We start from the raw sequence: 21,403 nt of genomic DNA on the forward strand, positions 1-21,403 counted from the left end.
ACTCAGGCTTCAGGCTACACTTAACTGTTTACAACACTAACAGCATAGGTACATTTCCTGACATTCATTAGCTCACATGGAGAATTCCAAAATCTACCTCAGCAATCTCATAATTATAGCAGTGAAAAAGGAATACACTTCTAAAATATTGTAAGATTGCCAAATTGCCTCCAAAACCACATTATTTGAACTTCCACTCAGACATATAAAGATGTTTATTTTTCCCTATTCTCATTGGCAGGAATGATTATCCCACATTTCTCTTTTTTACCACTCTAATAGGTAAAACGTACCATCTGGTCTTTTGTTCTATTTTGTTTTGAAATGGTCTCAGCCATGTTACTTAGGCTGGTTTCAAACTCTCAGGTTTAGGTAATGAGACCCTCCTCAGCTTCCTGAGGAGCTGGCACTGCAGGAGAATGCCACCTGTGCCCGGGTGCTACCGTGTTTTAATTTGCATTTATTATGCATGAAGTCGAGTGTCTGCTTATGTATTTGTTAGCAGTAAAATTTCTTTTTTGGTGAACTGCCTTTCCATATTCTTGCATTTCAGTATATTTATGGCCTGTACCTCAATGTTCAGTTCAGTGTACTGTCTCGGCTGCCTTTCCTGATTTCCTGTGCTTTCAGTAGATAAAATGATAAGGCTAGTAATAGTTGTAGTGTGACAATTATAGTTTGTCATCTCATTTGTAAAAGAAATATAAGTCATTTATAATTCATTTTTGAAAATTTGCTATTAAAATTATTTAAAATATTTAATATTTTAAAATATTAAGGTAATTTTCTGTGGTTGTGTACTGTAGGTACACATAATTTATTTTGTACTTCTGTGATGATAGAAATATACTTTAAGGAAGAAGGAACACATTTAATGGTAATACAGCTAGCTTATAGAATTCCTATCTTTTTGAAATATATGGGAGTCATATTTAATTTGACCAATTTATTTACTGTAGGAAGAAGTATGAGCTATAACTTAGATTTAGTTATTGTACTAATGCCAGTCTTGTTATCAGTACATATATGTCTAAAATAATATGAGTTTTAAAAGATGTATACCATCTCAAATCAAGAAAACATGGGTTAGGGTATAGGTCACTATTTCTATTTAACTTTTACTAGATTCTTTCCTTCCTTCCTTTCCTCCCTCCTTCCCTCCCTCCCTTCTAGATTTGTTTTTCAAGCCAAAATGTTCCATAGCTGTCAGTCACCTATTAAATTTATTGAATATCTAGTGTTCACTGTTCTGTAGATATCATCATTGTTCTCACAGGTGTGAAAAGATCTGGTCAAGGATGAATGTAAATTTTGTGTTTGGAAAACTGCTGGGTGTGGTGGCACATGCCTATAATCCCAGCACTTGGGAGGCAGAGGCAGGAGGATCTCTGTGAGTTTGGGACCAGCCTGGGCTACATAGTGAGTTCCAGGTCAGTGTCAACTACATAGTGAGACCCTGTCTCAAAAAAAACAAACCAAACCCAACCAAACAAAACAACACACACAAACAAAAAAACCCAACCAGATTTATCAAATGTAATTTGAACAAAACAATAAAACAGTTAAATGAAAGGAAGAAGATACAATGAAGATAGCTCAAAATATGTGCATTTCTTCTGTAGATCTTGTTATCATTGCCTTTTTCTTCTCTGAGGTTAATTTATACTTTAGCCTGCATTTATAACTCACTGCTTGTGGACTTCCAAATATTTCCTTTGTCTCCTTTATAAAAGATTTCTTCTACTTCCAAAAATGAGGTTTTAAAGTCTTAGATGGGTGTGGTGGCACACTCCTGTAATCCTAGCACTCTGGGAGGCTAACACAGAAGATTGCAAATTCAAACTCAACCTGAGCAATTTAGTGACTTAATAAGACCCTGTGTCAAATTAAAAGATGAAAAAAGGCTGGGGATGTAACTCAGTGCAAAGGCCCTGGGTTCAGTCCCTGGTGTCTCAGAGGGGAAAGAGAGAGAGAGAGAGGGACAGGGACAGATTGAGTATATTTGATTTTGTTTATGCTATGGGATTGGTTTCCAGTATTATTTACTTGTATCTTTGTTAACTTGGAAAGTTATTTAGATCTCATGTCCCCACTTTTCTTGTCTATAATCACGAGATGACAGCTATTAATGCTGTAGCTATTAATGACTATTGCAGATAGCACATAGAACATTGTGTAGTGTCCAGCACAGAATAGGTGTTCCATAAGTTATAGATTCTCATGTCAACTTAATCATCACTGCCATCATACTTAGTGTGTTGCCCTAATAAAACTTCTCTCCCTGCCCCTCTCTCTTTCTCTTTCTTTCTTGATTTTTTGAGACAGGGCCTTCCTATATAGTTCAGGCTGATCTTGAATTCACCATGTAGCCCAGGCTGGCCTCAAACTCGCAGCAATCCTCCTGCCTGTGTCTCCCAAGTGCTAGGATTACAGATGTGCATCACCACACCTGGCCTCTCACCATTATTTCCTCTCTGTGAACAGTAGAGGAGACGCACATAAATATAGCTATTCTATTTGGATTTATCAGTTTCTTAGGACTGCCCTATCTGGGTGGCTTACAGCAACTAAAACTTATTTTCTCACAGTTCTGAGGACTAGAAGTCTAAAATCAGGGGCCAGCAGAGCTGTGTTTCTTCTGACTCTGGGTAGAATTCTTCTGGCTTCCGGAGGTGGCCATCATTTGTTGGCATCCCTGGACTTGCAGCTACATCCCTTTGTCTGTCCTGTGTTTTCACATGTGGTTTCACTGTGTCCCTCTTCTTCTCACAAGGACACCACTCATATTGGACTGTGGACTAATGACCTCATCTTACCTTTCTAAATCTGCACATACCCTAGTTAAAACTGTCCCTCTTTTGTCCTAGGAAATAACACATTCCCAGGTAAAACAGGAGGCTGTGTTGCTCCATGAAAAACTTTATGAATTGGAGGCCCATCGAGATCAAATGATTGCAGAAGACCAAAGTGTGGGATCCCCGATGGAAGAGAGGGAACGATTACTGAAACAGGTAGGAAGAATAAATGTGCTAATTGTAACTTTTGTTAAATGTGTTGATTTGTTTCTAAGGGATAGAATTAAGCAAAAATCTGACGAGTTTATTATATAAAAAAATAGCAAAAAGTGAGTTTCACCTAAATATGAAATATTTACTTTATCAAGAAACTCTACAAAAAAGTCACAATTGCATAAACTTTTTTGGGGTATAAACCCTCATTTTATATGGTCTTTGTGCATATTTAGCTATGATTTTGTGTTCTAGTTCCTTATTAGGAAAACTTGAAATTTTTTTGCTAATTAAATAAATAAGATAGGTCCAATTATTTGTTTTGGGTCTTATATTAGAATACAGAGAATTGCAAGTCTTTTTTTTTTTGCATTGCTAAGGATTGAGCCCAGGGCCTTTTCACTGAACTACATTACCAGTCCTTTTTAAGTCCTTATTTTGAGACAGGGTCTCTCTAAGTTGCTAAATGTTCTATCGTGTTTTGTGACTCTTGCAACCCTACCCTGGCTGGTGAGAGGGTCTCAGAAATATTAGGTGTTTCTGTCAACTAATGATCCAGATCTGAAAATGTGTTAACTTGATTATACGTTATGAATAGGTTTGGTATATCAGTTATTTCCTTTCTTTTGACGAGGACGAAAATGGATCTGTGAATAATTTCTTAGTGAAATTCTCTTTAACTTTAGATGTGGTGCTCTAAGAAATAGATTTTAAGCTTTAAGGAGGAGTGGATTTGCCATTTAATATAACATATTCTAGAAGGAAATTTCCCCTAAAGTAGTCTAGTAATTTGTGTTTTAGTTATTTTGGTTTTGTTTTTGTACTGGAACTTAATCCCAGGGTCTTTGCATTGAACTAAATCCCTAGACTTTTTAAAAAAATTTTTATTTTTGAGGTGGAATCTCACTCAGTAACTAAGTTGCTGAAGCTGGACTTGAAGTTCTGATACTCCTGCCTTGGCCTTCCAGAATGCTGGAATTACAGGAATGTACCACTATGCCTGGCTTAGTAATGAATTATTTTATAAAATATATATTTTGGTACTGGGGAATCAAACTTGGGACCTTGAGGCAGGTAGCAGTCCTACTGAGCTAAGTCCCCGGCCCAGTAATGAGTTATTTTTTGAATGCTGTTTTTTTGTTTTGTTTTTTTCTTGTACCTTTATAGGTTAAAGAAGATAATCAGGAAATAGCCAGCATGGAGAGACAGTAAGTACCTTTATACTAGGACATTTTACTTTCAGTTTTCATCTTCTAAATGACATTCTAAAGTTCTAAATATGCATATAGTTCAGATTCTTCCTCTGGCTCGTGTTGATAATATTAATGCAGCTTTTAATCTTACAGTTTAAAAAAATTTTTTGAGTGTTTAAGAGGCATGTCACGGCTTTTAAAAAGTTTTCTAAATATATAATTCAGGTCTGAATATACAGCTTCCTGGTAGAGGTGTTTGCCTAGCATGCTCAGGGACCTGGATTTGGTCCCTGGCACCAACAAAAAAGAAAAGAAAAGAAAGAAAAGGAAAAATGAAAAGGTAGAATTCCTATTATAATTTGCTGTTTTCCTGGTACCTTTAATGGAATGTAGGGCCTTCATACTGAGATACATCTATAGCCCTGTTTTAAATTTTAAATTTTGAGACAGGATCTGGCATAATAACAAGGTCCTGAGTTTGATCCTTGGAATAAAACAAACAAACAAAAATAACGTTGGGTTTATTATCATTATTATTATTTAGTTTAAAGGGTTCTTATATGTTCTAAATACAAGTCCCTTATCTGGTAAATGATTTATAAAATGTTTTCTTACAAGAGTATTATAGGTTAGTTCTTACATTTAAATCTTTGATTTGTTTTGGGTTAATATATGAGATAGGAGTTCACTTTTATTTTTTTGTTAGTGCTTCTTCATTTGTCCCATACCATTTGTTGAAAATTCTATTGTTTCCCTGTTTGTCTTGGCATCATAGTTCAAAAGAATTGACCATACATATATGGTCTTATTTTTGAATTCACAAGTCTATTCCACTGATATGTCTATCCATATTCCAGTATGATATTGTCATGATTACTGAGCTTTTTCAGTAAGTATAGGTGTTAAAAATTTTTTTAACCTGTGTAACCAACCAGTGATAGATTTCCCATCATTTTTGTTTTGAGGCTAATTTGCCCACTTACTTCATTTTTTGCAAACTTACAAAAGAAAATTTGCTACAGATTTGTCATTTTTCTTAGAATGTAAGTCAAGCTTAAAAGGATGTGGAAAAATCAGCTCTCAAAGTCAGGCAACCTTAATTTTCTCAGAATACATTTGTGCTTTCAAAATATAAATTGTGAAAAAACATCTAGAAAAGATTTTTCTCTCTAAATTGGTAATATTGTCCTCAGAATAGGGCATATTATTTATGCAACTTAGATGTTAGCATCATCGTTAAGTTTTTACTGAATGTCTGTTATCCTCATAAATTCATTAAAATTCCAACAGGTTAACAGATATAAAAGAAAAAATAAATCAGTTTAATGAAGAAATCAGACAACTAGACATGGATTTAGAGGATCATCAAGGTAATGTTTTTGGTGTATTTCTGCATTTTTATAATGGAGATTAATAGATATTTAGCAGCACTGATACAGTGTTGACTGCATCTCCATGACTATGTATTGCTGTGGATTGAACCCAGGTCCTTGCACATGCAAAGAAATTGCTCTACAACTGAGCCACATCCCCAGCCTGAAAAGCAGTTTAAAAAAAAATGACCTAAGATGTCTATAGATTCCTAAGTTATACTTCCATAGTATGATCAGCTGTTAACTAGAGTTTTTGTAGAGTTGGGAAAGGTGTGAATCAAGTTGCAAATACTGTATCACAAGAAACCCAGGAAGAATTCATTTCCCAGCCAGGCCCGGTTATGAGGTGTCAAGCACTGATGATCATCACATTCCCTAACTTCCTTAGCGGTGAAGAATCAATGCAGGGACTAAACAACTGGGGGAGCTTGGGGTCTGGATGAGTGGAAATTGTGTGGTGGGAGTTTGGGGTTACAGCATTGAATATGCATGAGGTAAGAGGTGGGGCTTTATAGTTTCCTAAGCATCTTCTCTATAACAAAGGAGAGAAATGTGGGTTCCCTGTGGCACATTAACTGTGGTTTAACTGCAGTCAGTTAATATGCTCTTAGATGATCAAACATTGACTATATATACTTATGAGTTAATTAGTGAAAGTCAGGATAATCTTGCCACTTCATGGCGTAAGTAATGCATACATATCTGTTACATGGTTCAGGAAACATAGCAGGAAGAAAGAATGATGTATTTAAATTTTAGTTCAATTTTAAAGGTAGTATATTCATTTTTTCTTGATTTTTTCAATATCATTAGTTACTATTGATTACTTCAAAATCTTTGCAAGAACCTTTTGAAGGCTCGGTAAGCCATTTTATATGTTTTTTTTTTCATTGAGTTTATTGATACTTCTTAAGTATACAGTACAGCTACATTCATCATTGGGATCTTGTACTTTTACATGACAGATCTTGGTTCTCATTTTTTCCCCATACCCCTGCCCTCCTTTCACCTCCTCTACTCTCCACTATTTACAAAGACTTTGTTTCCATTTTTTCTTTTTCTCGTATTTTTTCTTTTCCCTTATTTGCTTTCCCTTGCCCTTCCCACTTCTCCTACACCTTTAGCCCTTTTCTTGCAATTTTACATTATCAGTTATACAATTTGGATCTTATTTACACTTTTAGTTTTTCACACCAGAGAAACTATTTGGTATTTACACATGTGTGTCTTACTTATTTCACTTAAGAATATGGCCTCAATATGCATACATTTTCCTACGAATGTCTGTAGTTTCTCATTCTTTATGGCTGAGTAGTATTACATTTTATAGAAAAACCATGTCTTCTTTATCCAGTCTCCAACTGATGGGGAAAGGGCTGTTTCCAAGTTAAGCTATTACAAACTGTGCCACTATAAACATAGGTGCACATATATATCACTGTGGTATGATTCTTTTAATTCTTTTGGAAAGATACCCAGCAGAGGGATAGCTGGGTCAAATGGAAACTCTAGTCCCAGCTCTTTGAGGTTTCTCCATATTGATTTCCATAGTGGTTGCATCAGTCTGTGCTCCCCCCAACAATGGAGAAGGGTTCCTTTCTCCCACGACCCCACCAACATTTGTTATTGGTTGATTTCTTGATAGCAGCCATTCTTTCTGGGGTGAGGTGGAATCTTAGTGTTGTTTTCATCTTCATCCCTCCAATGACCAATGATGTGGAACATTTTTCATATATTTATTTGCTGCTTTTACTTCTTTGAGAAATGTCTATTCATTTCAGATGTCCACTTTTGAATCGGGTCTTTATATTTGGGGGGGGCTGATTTTTTTGAGTTCTTTGTATATTCTAGATAATAGTCCTTTGTCTGAGAAGAAGCTGGTAAAAATTTTTTCCCACATTGTAGGTTGTCTCTTAGCTCTGTTGGTGGTTTTTTTTGCAGTGCAGAAGCTTTGTAATAAGATGAGATCCCAGTTGTTGATTCTTTGTGCAAGTTCCCATGCTACTGAGGATTTGTTCATAAAGTCTTTTCCTATGCCAGTGTCTTCAAGAGTTCTGCCTAACTTGTCTTCCAGCAAGTTTAGTGTTTCTGTTTTAATATTTATATCTTTAAACCACTTGGATTTTAGTTTAGTGCATGGTAAAAGATAAGGATCTAATTTTAATCTTTGGCAGGTTGAAATCCAATTTTTCCAACACAGTTATTAAAGAGGCTATCTTTCCTCCAGTAAGGATGATTGGCTCTTTGTCCAGGATGAGGTAAGATGAGTATGCCTGGCATACATATCTTCTAATCTATCCCATTGACCCTCGGGTCTTTTTCTTTGCCAGTACCATGCTGTTTTTATCACAGTGGCTTTGTAGTATAGTTTCAAGTTGGGGATCATGATACTCTCTGTCATGTCTCTGTTGCTCTTTTGCTATTCTAGGTTTCTTCTGGTTCAAAGTGAATTTTTGGATTGTTTTCTCAAGTTCTGTGAAATATACTGTTGGAAATTCAATTGGGATTGCATTGAATCTAAATCAGTTGTGGAACTATGGCCATTTTCACTATATTGATTCTTCCTACCCAGGAGCAGGGGATATCTTTCCATTTTCTTATATACTCTTGGATCTCTTTTTTTCAGAGTGCTATAGTTTTCAGTGTAGAGGTCTTTTGTTTCTTTTGATAGATTAATTTCTAGATATTGCATTTTTTTTGGATGCTATTGTAAAAGGAATTGTTTTCCTAATTTCTCTCTCAGTGAGTCTTTTATTTGTGTACAAGAAGGTTACTGATTTTTGAGTGTTGACCTTGTATCCAGCTATTCTGCTGAAAGTGCCAATTAAGTCTAGAAGTCTTTTGGCAGAGTTTTTTCAGTCTTCTATATAGAGTATCATATCTTCAGCAAATAATGACAGTTTAAATTATTCCTTTCCTGTCTTTGTTGCTTTGATTTCTTTCTCCTGTCTAATTGCTGTGGCTGTTTCCAGAAGAGGAGTGGTGATAGTGGATATCCTTATCTTGTTCCTGATTTTAGAGTGAATGTTTTCAGTTTTTGGCCATTTACTATGATGTTGGCTGTTGGTTTTTCATAAGTATTTTTATGAAGTTGAGATAAAGGCCATCTATTCCAATTTTTCTGTAGGATTTTTAATCATGAATGGGTGTTGAATTTTGTCAAATCTATTTTGTGCATCTATTGAGATAATCATGTGGTTTTTTTGTCTTTGACTTACATATATTGAACCATCTTTGAATCCCTGGAATAAATCCAATATGGTCAGGGTGTATGATCTTCTTCATGACCCTCTGCATTCTGTTTGCTAGTATCTTATTGAGGATTTTTGCATCTATGTTATTAAGGAGATTGGCCTGTAGTTCTCATTTTTGGTTGGGTCTTTCCCCTGGTTTTCGAATCAAAGTAACACTTGCTTGCAGGAATAAATTTGGAAGTGTTGCTTCCCTATCATTTTATACATGTTGGAGCTCAAAGAAATGTGGTTTAGTCAAATTTCTCCAGCTAAAAACGAGTAAAGTCTAGATTTAAACCAAGATAATTTTGATTCCAAAGTTTTAATTTCATTGCTCAAGCTTAAATTGACTCAATTTTAAATTGACTTTCTGATATGAAGTTTTTCATTTTTGAAATGAAAATGTTCTTAGAATGCTTAAGTAGCTTACATTTGGTTCCTAATGGCTTTAAATAAAGTATCTAAGAGAGACAGACATTAAATAAATCTTAGTTACTAGGTAAATAATATTCCTTAAACTTTAGCTTTCTCATCTGAAAAATGAATTTAGTGGTTCTGTTAAATAGCAAATGTTGCATATGATAGGCTCAAAATAAGACCGAGGTCATGTTATTTAAAAAAAAAAACTTCATTTCTTTTTATTGACAAAACTTGTATATTATGTATACATTGTGGAATAGTTAAACCAAACTAATTAATATGTGTGTTTCTTTGTACTTAGTCTTTTTTTTTTTGGGGGGGGGACAACACTGAAAAATCCACTATTAGTGATCTCAAGAATATTTTATGTCATTAATTTATGGTCTCTATGTTGTACAATAGATCTCTTTACTCTATTCTTCCTATTTTACTAAAATTTTTGATTCTTTGACCATGTTATTTTCTTTACTAGCATAGCTGTTAGTATTCTAGACTCTATTAATATATTCAAAAATTTTAACAAAGCTGATAGTTCTTGATTTTAGATATTTTATATGATACATTATAAATAATTTTCTTCCTATGTCAAATTTATCACATTATGTTTCCACTAAAATAATTATTTGGAAGGTAACAATTTATTACTAATTGCTAATTAATTATTCTAAGATAAATAAAATGCTGAATGCTTTGGGTTTTAGCTGCCATTTTCCTTTTGCTTTTCTAGCTTTTGTCCTTTGTTATTAATGTATAAAAAGACAATTTATAATTCAGTCTAATAATGGCAAAAACTATTTGTATGTAAGTATAAATATATGTGATATATAAATATTGTGTATATGTATGATTATATATCAATGAATGAGTGTTTTGTTGTTGTGCTACACTGTGATCATTCTAGATTATTGGTTTTACAGCTCAAGGGGTTTTATTAGAAGGTTACTTGTTAGAAGGTTACTTGTTAGTTCAGGAACTCATTATTTCCTGCCTGAACTATTGCAGTAGCCTCCTAACTGGTCACCCCACCTCCAGTTTTTTCCCCCTCTCAGATTCTTCCTCCAGATTGCTGCCAGAGTGATTTATATAAAATGTGATTCTGTGTCATTCTGCTCAGTAGTGGTTTGCCATGATGCATGACATAAAGTTCAAGATTTTTGCAAGTTTTACTAGTCCTTCTGTAATATGGCTTATATATCATCAGCTCCCTACCCCTTATAATCGTCATTCTTATATTCTAATAATAACAACCTACGTGTATCTCATACCTCGCCCCTTGTCATACATCATACCATTTTGTGCTCCAATTCTTGTCTTCTGGTTTTTTGTTTTGTTTTTTTCTCTCTTTATCCTTCCTTCCCCCCACCCTCTCTCTTTGTCTCTCTGTCTTGTATGTCTGCCCCTCCTCCTCTTCCTCTCCTTCTCCTTCTCCTGGGTGCTTTTTTTTTTCCTGTTTTGCACCTGACTACAGTCTTATCTCTTAAGAGTTAAATTAGGTATCCTGTCATCCAGCATAAACCTAACTTCCCTGTCTGACTCATTTCTGGGCTTGTCTAAGTGAATGATTACCTTTCTCCATGTTATCAGAGCACTACATTGGTCATGCTGTATCATAATTTTGCCTTTGTTTTCCCTCTTAAACTTTACATCAAGGGCAGAGACTGTTTCTTACTTTGGTAATCTTTCATTAACACAGTGTCTGGGAAAGTAAATACTAAATAAATGTTTGTGGAATGATTTGAACAGTTTATATTTTGGCAGAGAAGGAATAATTGTACAGTGAGTTGGGGAGAAAAGTGAACTCTAGTAACTTCTGTGAGCTCCTTTGTTCTTCTCCAGAGATAACTTAATTTTAAATATTTTATTCCTTTCCAAAGAATCTCTACCTTGAATTCATGTTTCCTAGCAAAGTGAGAGATGTTTTTCTATATCTACATTCTGAGCAATCCCTTGACTCGATCATGGGTAATCCATTCCTTAGGATATATATGACAAGAAAGTTATTTTGTCTTTTGAATCTATACTTAGCTCTTTCCCCTGGCTTTATTCCGTTTTAAGCCCATTTTATTTATTTCTTAGACACTGCCTGATTTCTTACATTAGTGGCACCTATGTATACTCTAACTAGGCTACCTTCTGCCTTGTAGGGTTTCTGGTTAAGAGAGTACACAAGCCATAAATTGTGTTTTACATGTGTGACTTTCGAGTTGTTCCACCCTTTCAGTTTTTAAATAAACATTGAAAATATTTACAGAAATCATTCTAAATTCAAAGGCATATTTATGTACTTGGTTAGGCATACTTGTGTTAGTTATTAGTGGTGACTCTATAATCCAATAACTTCCTTTAGTATATCATACTCATCCATTTTGATAAGTCCTTAAAATTATAAGTCCTCCAAAAGTTACATTGAATAAATATATTTGAAAATTAACCAAATAGAATTAGTTAGCAGCTATTTGGCTACTCTGAAAATTTCCATTGTTCCTACATGCTAAATTATTAGTTTCTATTGATAATTTGGAATAAAGCAGGTAAAACCTCTATAAAACACTTAAACTTTTGACCAATTTTTGATAGACATTTTTGCTGTAAATCTCTACCTAGACTTTTAAAATGAATTTAAAAAATAAAATAATAGGCTTCTAGCTTCTCTGAAGATGGCAGAGTGATAAACAACAGCAAAAGTCTCTCTGATATTTGGTGTCCAGACACTGGAATATAGCAATGTTAGGAAAAGAAGGAGGGAAATGGGTTTCTGGGACCTTCCAAGAATCTCAAGTGAGAATTTAAGTATATGGGGAGAGCAAGAGAGAGACTTCTACAAAGAAGAAGTAGGCAACAAGTGACACTTTCTCCTTGAGCCCTGACTTACTTTGTGGGGAAGGGTGACTCAAACCTGCAGACACACTGTGCAGACCTCAGAGGCCTCCATGGAGAAACATATCAGTGGAATGGAGCAGTGGACACAGTGGACTGCAGTGGCTGGTGAGGTACTCAGATTCCAGACGTCCTCCAGAAGAGGGCGGTTGTCTGGTGGCCATTTTGGAGAGGGCCCAACTGAGCTCGAAGTTTAGAGCAGCTTCGCGCTAGCTCCGTCAAGGTGAAATGGAACCGAATTCAAGTTGGCAGGAGGTCAAAAGCCAAATTGAAGCCATCAGGAGGCACATGGGCTGTTGAATACTGAACAAAACAGGTCCCAGCTGCACAGCCAGAAACCAGCCCGAGCTTCAGAACTAAAGGTGCAGGCTTACTGAGATTATCCATTACTCTTCTATAGATCTACAGCTGGCTGGTTGGGATTAATCTGCATGTCTGAACTCTGTCGGCCCACTTTGTCTACCAGTGACTACGGAGACATGCCTTGAAGTGGACTTTTAAAATTTCTTTTATTTTCTTCTTGTTTTTGGTTTGCTTTTTTTTTGATTGATTGTTTGTTATTTTCATATAAGTGTGAACATTGTTTGTAGTTTTTCTTTGTTGTTGTTCTGTTCTGTTTCTGTATTTATTTCTTCTTTCTGTCTTTCCCACCTGTCTTCACCAGTTTCCCAAATTTTGTGTAATCTGCCTTTGTTCTTTAGCCTTGCTTCTCTTCTTTTTCTCTTCTTCTATTTCTTTTTCTAACCCCTAACCTCTTTTAACTTTTCTCCCTGAGAGTAAATTGCCATACTGAAGGCATATTTACCATATACAATTTTCTGGTTTGTCTTAGATTTTGTTATATAACCACAAATCTGGTTCATATAATTAAAGGTGGAAAATTAATAGTTAACTACAGACTGTCATTTTCTAGGCTGTATTTGATTCTGTTGTTATTGTTCATCGTACTACTTTAGTCAAGGTGACCTAGTTGTTCTAATTGGTTATTCTTTGTGTTGTGCTAAGACTGAGATTGCTTGTGGGTCATAAGCAATACTATAGACCAGTGCCAAAGAACCAGGGGGCTAGGCCAAATAGGCAGCAGCTTCTCATGCCCAATAAATTGAAGTGATATAATCTGTCAACAGACTCAAAACCCAAAAACCAGCTGTAGCTGGAAGACATCTCTGAGAAGTAGTCATTTCTTAAGGGTTCTGGATACTCACGATAAAGCTACGTGCCATAAGCAATTTACAAGCATCAACCCAGGAACAAAACTGAAAAAAAAGGAAAGAAAATGAGAAGACCCTTAAGCAAGATGCAACCCCAAACTTCCAACTCACCAAGGCAAACCCAGTGGGCGGTGAGGTGGGACAATTTAAAACCTATCCACCTGGTCTCTCTGAAGTGGTAACAGTAGAAATAGCAAAGCAGATGAATGCAGCTCTAGGAAAAAAATCAAAGCAGAAATAGTTTCTCAGATAATTACAGAGATGGTGACCATAACGAAGGACATGATTAGTGACTCTAGAGCAGGTACAGATTAAAAGAAAAAAATAAGGAGCTTAGGAAAATGATGGAAACCATGAATGCCCATCATAGGAAAGAAATAGAATCCATAAAACATATCCAGGAGATTAAAAATACTATTGAAAGTATATGCAAGATAATTAGCCAATGTGAGGACAGATTATCAGATATAGAAGGCAGGATGGTGGTTAATGACTATGAAAAGAAGGATTTCTTAAAAATAGCTAGGGATTATGAAAATCAATCCAACAGCTGCTAGATGATGCAAAGAAGAATAACATAAAATTGATCCAAGTCAACAAAAAAGCAGGCGATGACATAAATGACATAGAAGTAATGTTCGTAGAAGTAATGGAAGAAAAATGTCCCAAGCAGGGAAAAAGAATTCGACATACAGATATATGAGACATATAGAACTCCAATTACCCCTGATTTAAAAAAAAAAATCTAGACAGGGGTTTAGCTCAGTGGTGCTACTGCCTGCCTCGCAAGTGCAAGGATCCATGTTCGATCTCTGGCACGTGCACACTATATCTATCTCTCTATCTATCTTTGACACATAACTATATCTATCTATCTCTCTATCTATGACGCATAACTATATATATATTATATTATATATATTATATATTATATATATAAATTGATATTAAATTAAATTAATATTAAATTAAGAATATTAAAAGCTGTTAAAGAAAAGAAATCGCCTGTAAAGAAAAACCTGTCAGAATCACAGCAGAGTTCTCAACACAAACCCTCAAGTCAAGGAAAATTTGAAATGCAGTATTTCAAGCCCTAAAAGAAAGCAACCACCAACCCAGATTGATATACCCCACAAAACTATCTTTCAAAATTGATGGAGAAATAAGACACTTCCATGACAAAGAACACCTGAAGAAATTCGTGACCACCAAACCAGCACCCCAAAATGTTCTGAAGGATTCTAGAAAAAGATAACAAGGACTACAACTGCATAAACCCAAACAGTAAATCCACCAGGCAAGGCAAGCAATTAGAGTGAGAAAAAAAGGGAACCAACAACAAGAAAATAATGTGACAGGGAAAAGTCAATACATATCAGTTATAGCATCAATGTAAATGGTCTCAATTCACCAGTCAAAAGAAACAGACTGGCACAAAGGATCAAGATGCAAGACCCAAAAATATGCTTCATACAAGAAAGACATTTAACTCGAAAAGAAATTCATAGACTGAAAGTCAGAGAATGGAAAACCGTATTCCATGTGAAAGGAACCCAGAAAAAAGTAGAGGTAGCTATTCTATTTGCAGACAACAGTGTATTTCAAGCCACGACTGATTAAGAGAGACAAAGAAGGTCACTACATCCTTGTAAAGGGATCAATTCAAGAGGAAGACAAAACAGTCATAAATATATATGCACCAAATACCAGTGCACCTAACTATATAAAACAAATATCAACAGACATGAAAAATAAGCACTAATACAGTTACATTGGGGGAACTCAGTACCCCATTGTCATAAATAGATCAACTAAACAAAAAATGAACAAATATCAGAGCTGAACCAAACTTTTGAACAAAGGGTCTTAGTAGATGCCTACAGAGTGCTCTGCCCCATACCATCAGAATACACATTCTTAGCTGCACGTGGGACATTCTCCGAAATAGACCACACACTAGCTCATAAGAACATGCTTAAGTAAATGCAAAGGAATTGATATTATCCCATGCATTTTATCAGACCATAGTGCAATGAAATTGCAAATTGATGGCAAAAGAAACCACAAAAACTTCATAAACACATGGAAATTAAATAACACCCTCCCGAACAACCAATCAAACACATGAAATTAAAGAAGCATTTAGACAGTTTCTACAATTGATAATACCAATACCGCACACCAGAACTTATGGGATGCAATGAAAGCAGTGCTATGAGCAAGATTTATAGTGAATTCCATATTAGATAAACAGATTGGGCTCAAACTTAATGTTGAACTCCAAGCTTCTAGAAAAAGAAGAGCAAGTCAAGCCAAAAGCTCATACAAGGGAGGAAATAATAAAGACCAGAGCAGAAATTAATTCAGTGGACACAAGAAGACAGAAGAATCAATGAATTGAAGGGTTGGTTCTGTGAAAGATTAAATAAAATTGACAAACCCTTAGCCAGTCTTATCAAAAACAGGAAAGACACCGTCCATGCAGTTAGGAATGAAAAGGGTGAAATCACAACATTCTGCAGAAATCCAGATGATCATCAGTATCTACTTGGAGAATCTGTACTCTAATAAGATGAAAAACAGAGAAGAAATGGACAGATTCCTAGATACATAAGAATCAGAAAAGCTGAATGAAGAAGATATAAAATTCTAAATAAAGTAATCAGTCAATGAAATTAAAGATACAGTTAAAAACCTACTGACAAAGCAAAGCCCAGACCATGATGGATTCATGGCTTAATGCAACAAAAAATTTAGAGAAGACCTAATGCCACTACTTCTCAAATTCTTTAATGAAGTTGAAAGGGAAGCAATACTCCTAAATTCATTTCTGGAACCAAACCAGAGAAAAATACAACCAAAAAAAAGACAACTACAGGATAATATCCCTAATGAACCTAGATGCAAAAATCCTCAATAAGATACTGGCAACCAGAATGCAGCAAATCATCAAAAGGATAATATACCAGGATCAAGTTGGAATCATTCCAGGGATGCACGGGGGTAGTTCAACATATGCAAATCAATAAATGTGCTATATTAACAGAGCGAAGGACAAAAACCATATGATCATCTGAATAGATGCAGAAAAAACATTTGACAAAGTCCAGCACCCACTCATGATAAAAACTCTATGGAAAATTGGAATGGATGGCCTTTATTTCAATCTAATAAAAGTCATCTATGATGAACAGTCCACATCGTACTAAAGACAAAAACTGAAAGCTTTCACTGTAAAATCAGGAGCAAGACAAGGATGTCCACTGTTACTACATTTATTCATTGTAGTTCTGGCAACATTAGCCAGTGTCATAAGACAAGAGAAAGAAATAAAAGAAATAAGGATAGGAAGAGAAGTTAAATTATCATTATTTGCAGAAGACATGATACGCTACATAGAAGACCCCCAAAACTCCACCAAAAGACTTCTAGATTTAATAACCAAATTCAGCATAATTAGATGCAAAGTGAGCACTCAAAAACAATAGCATTTCTGTACACAAACTCACTGAGAAAGAAATTAGAGAAACAACACCTTTTATCATAGCATCCAAAATACTGAAACACCTGAGAATCAGTTTAATGAGGGAAGTAAAAGTCCTTTACACAGAAAACTACGGTACTCTGAAAAAGGAGATCAAGGCAGGTACCAGAAAATGGAAAGTTATTCCTTGTTCTTGGGTAGGAAGAACCAATATAGTGAAAAATGGTCACACTTCCATAATTGTTATACAGATTTAATGCAATTCTGATCAAAATTCCAATCGCATATCTCACAGAATTTGAGAAAACAATCCTACAATTCATTTGGAACAAGAAGAGACGTAGAAGAGCAAAGACAATTCTTGTCAACAAAGGCAAGGCAGGGGGCATCACAATACCTAATTTGAAATTATGCTACAAAGCTACTGTGTTAAAAATAACATGGTACTGGTAAAACAACAGACCCAAGGTTCAATGGAACAGTTTAGAAGATGCAGAAACAACTTCAGACATACTCAGCCACCTCATTTTTGACAAAGGAACCAAATATCTTCACTGAAAGGAAGCCTCTTTAACAAATGGTGCTGGAAAAACTGGCTTTCTACGTGCTAAAGATAAAAACTAGACCCATATCTTTCACCATGCCCTAAAATCAAATTGAAATGGATCAAATATCTAACTATTAAAACAGAAACACTAAATCTGCTGGAAGATAAAATCGGTAGAACTCTTGAAGACATTGGTGTAGGCAAAGACTTTATAGATAAAACCCCAACTGCACAGGAACTATCACAAAGAATCAACAATTGGAATCTTATTTTATTAAAAGGCTTTTTCACAGCAAAAGAAACCAACAGAATGAAGAGACAAACTGTGTGAAAAAATTTTTACTAGCTGTTCCTCAGACAAAGGACTACTATCTAGAATATATCAAGAACTCAAAAAAATCAGACCCCCCCCAAATTTAAAGACCCAGTCCTAAAATGGAAATGTGAAATAAACAGACACTTCTCAGATGAAGTAGAAATTGCCGATAGAAAAAATGTTCGGCATCACTGATTATTCGAGAGATGCAAATTAAAATAATGCTGAGATTCCATCTCACTCCAGAAATAATGGCCATTATTAAGAAATCAGTCAATAACATGCTAAGGGGTTGTGGGGGGAAAAATTAGCCCTTCTCGACTGTTGGTGGGAGTGTCGGCTGGTGCAACCCCTGTGGAAATCAGTGTGGAGATTCTTGTAGAAACTAGATGTTTCATTTGACCCAGCTATTCCCCTTCTTGGTATCTTCCCAAAAGAATTGAAAGCATCAGACCATAGTGAAGTATGCACACCCATGTTTATAGTGGCACAGTTTGTAATAGCTAAATCTTGGAAACAGCCCAAATGCCCATCAATTGACGAATAAAGGAGATATGTTTTTTTAATACAACAGAGTACTACTGTGCCATAAAGAAGGATAAGCTCAAGACATTTCTAGCTAAATGGATGCACCTTGAGACCATACTCAAGTGAAATAAATCAGACACACATGTTTACCACATTGTTTGTCTGGTGTGAGAGACCAAAATTTATACTAGATATTGGGAAATGGGAAGAAAATGCTCAAATGAGAAGGGAAACAAGGGAGGTGGGACAAGGAAAGGAAAGGACAAGAAAAGAAAGAACAAGAAAAAAATGGAAACAAAGCTTATGTAAATGGGGAAGAAGGGACAAACAGGATAGGAAAAAATAAGCAAAAAAAATCATGTACAGGTACAGAGTCCCTATAATGAATGTTATCATCATGTATATATAAAATATATCAATAAATGTTTTGTTTAAAAATAATATGAGGCTGGGGATTTAGCTCAGTGGCACTGTGCCTGCTTCACAAGTGCAAGGTCTTGAGTTCGATCCCCAGTACTGGGATCGAGAGAGAGAGGAGAGAGAGAGAGAGAGACAGAGAGAGAGAGAGACAACTTTTTCTTTATAGTAAAATGTTATAATCTTTAGATTGTTTAGGAATCTGATTGTATCATGTCAAATATTTGCTAGATTTCAGCTTAATATTTGAGAGTTCATATCTTGAAATCCCTAAAAGTAATATTTCTTGGTCCATTTATCTCAAATCAGGCTGTTACTTTGCTGTCTTATGGTAATAAATTCTAAACAGGACAGTATTACATGCCCAAACTTTTCATGGAATAGAAGCACAAAAATAAGTGATTAGTCTTTGATGTAAAATTATCGAGCCTTTTGAAATCAGGGTGGTTTTCAACTTTATGCAATGGTGGCTTCGGTTCAGGCTTTCTTAAGACTGCTAAGTTAGTTACCACTTGTCTATCTACTTCCATTTCCCAAAATGTTATTTAAATATATTCTCTCCCCGCTACTTCCTTATCCCCCCTTCCTCTTCCTCTCCCTTCCTTCTCTTTCTATTTTGCAATACTAGGAATTAAGCCTATGGCCTTTGCACTGATCTATGTCACTAACCCTTTTATAAATTTTTACTTTGAGACAATGTCTTGCTTAAGTTGACCAGGCTAGGCTTGAACTCATGGTTCTTCTGCCTTTGTTGAGCTCCCAGAGTGATGGGAAAAATTCTTTTTTTTTTTTCCCTACAGTTTTGGTGGGATTTGAGGGAGAATCAGTATTGGGTTTGTGTTCAACCCGCCATCTTTACCATGAAATTACAAATTAGATTTTTTTATTTGAGACAGGGTCTCTCTATGTAGTTGAGACTGACCTGGAACTCACTATGTAGCCCCTGCTGGTCTCAAACTCACAGGGATCCTCCTGCCTCAGCTTCCTGAGTGCTGGGATTACAGGCATGCACCACCCCGCCCGGTTTAGAAATTTCAATTACCTAAAATTTCTAAAGTTTTGGTCACCTTGAATGTGCTTCAGTTTGTTGGCCTTTTAAAAAGTTGCATGTGTATGTGTGGGTTTTGTCTCAGATGAACATTATCACGTGTTTTCATTAACTATGCAGTTTCCTCAGTCACTCTTCCTGCTTTTAAAAAAGTTTTCAAGCTGGGTGCAGAGGTACAAGTGTGGTGACCCGTGTAGATGGTCCTAACTACTCCACTTGAGTAGACAGGAGGATCTCTTGAACCCAGGAATTTAAGGCCAGCCTGGGCAACAAAGCAAAGACCTTATCTCAGGAAAACAAAAAATCTAAAACTAGAGACTCAGATTAGTTTAGTTTAAAAAAATTGTCATTTTTATGTATGAATCTGATGCATATTGTGAAAAATTCAAGCAGTACAGATGTATATGTGGTATAAAGTCATCTCGTGTACTCACCCACATCTTCAGATATGATCATTGTTTATAATTTGATGCTTAGCCTTTTAGATTTTAAAAATGTATTTACAAGCATACATTTCATCGCTTCTCGGCCTTTTGGCCAAGATCAAGTGTAGTACAAGCATACATTTTAAAAAATGGAGTAATATGTATAGTGAGCTCGGGTCTTTTCATGTAACTGCATTTTCCTATATGAAGATGTATACTTCATTCTGAGAAGTGGTACAGCATAATGCTTAATGTCAGGACTCTAATGTGAGACTTAAGAACGGTGCTGCATGCATGTTAAGTGCTTGTGACAGTCATTAGTTGCCTTTGAAGTTGTGGTTATATAGTATTCTTGGTACCTGTGCTGACATTTAGATTGTTTCTAATTTTTTATTACCATGTACTTTGGTAATTTGGTATTTCTTATTATTACCAAGAACAGTGTTGTAAATATCCTGGAACATTCATGTTTATTAACTTGTATATTTGTTTCTACAGAATAAATTTCTACAAGTGAAAGTTTGAATAGAATAGTATTTATAGTCATGACTTTGGTTTTAAAATTTCTTCTCAGAAGATTGAACCACTTTACAGAACCAAAAGGAGTATGTGAAAGTGTTTTCTCACCAGTTCTAACTATTAAATGTCTTAATCTTTGTGAGTCAAGGTAATATACTCATCTCTTGAAATTTCAAAATTTTGTGATTGCTGACTTCAATGTGTAACGTTGTTTTAATCCACTAGGTGGTGCTAATTTTTTAAGAATATATTTACAGATAAGGACTGACAGATACAATTACAAAGTACTGTCCTAGTTAGGTATGTCAAGAAAGATTTTGGGTGTACTTACTCACTAAAGATTATTCCTTCATTTGTAGAGCCCAGTGTTTTCCAAAATATGGATTAGATTGTCAAACTAAATATCTTGTGATTATCAATATATCACAGACATAAACATCTAATTGTTAATAATGGCTTAAACATGTATCATACATAATAAAAGCATATATAAAGTGCGGTAAGAACACTGGATTCCTGTTCTTTTTAAAATTTTATTTTTATTAATACGTGTTTGCAGTATGTCATGATTACATGCATCATAGGATAGGTGTAAGTACATAACACATCTCTTTCCCCTCCATCTCTTGCTTCCTTCCCATTTTGCACAGATCTTTCTCCCTGTTTCCTACTATCTGTCTTTTGTTTTGCTCTTTATTTATACTTTGAATCTCTCATGTGAGAGAAACCATGCTATATTTAAGCTTATGTCTGATTTATTTCACTTAACATTATGGTCTTATCATACATTCTTTTTTCCTACAA

General features: G+C 35.3%; 1 protein-coding gene and 1 pseudogene across 2 annotated transcripts in view; both read left to right on the forward strand.

Moving 5' to 3' along the window:
- The window catches only part of Ift74 (intraflagellar transport 74), a 104,980-nt gene that overhangs the window by 37,410 nt on the left and 46,167 nt on the right, over nt 1–21,403 (forward strand). The window contains exons 11-14 of one of the 2 annotated variants that reach the window (XM_010627017.3): nt 2,868–3,011; nt 4,176–4,216; nt 5,492–5,571; nt 6,388–6,437. In XM_010627017.3, the coding sequence (XP_010625319.1) occupies nt 2,868–3,011; nt 4,176–4,216; nt 5,492–5,571; nt 6,388–6,428 (306 nt within the window). In that variant the 3' untranslated portion in view covers nt 6,429–6,437. Of the gene's footprint in view, nt 1–2,867; nt 3,012–4,175; nt 4,217–5,491; nt 5,572–6,387; nt 6,438–21,403 lie in introns of those variants that run through there. The other variant, XM_010627016.3, reaches the window with a different exon arrangement.
- Nucleotides 20,173–20,301, forward strand: LOC117284378 (annotated as a pseudogene).

Source organism: Fukomys damarensis, unplaced genomic scaffold (assembly GCF_012274545.1).
Source record: "Fukomys damarensis isolate Sample0158 unplaced genomic scaffold, DMR_v1.0_HiC HiC_scaffold_36, whole genome shotgun sequence".
Lineage (NCBI taxonomy): Eukaryota > Metazoa > Chordata > Mammalia > Rodentia > Bathyergidae > Fukomys > Fukomys damarensis.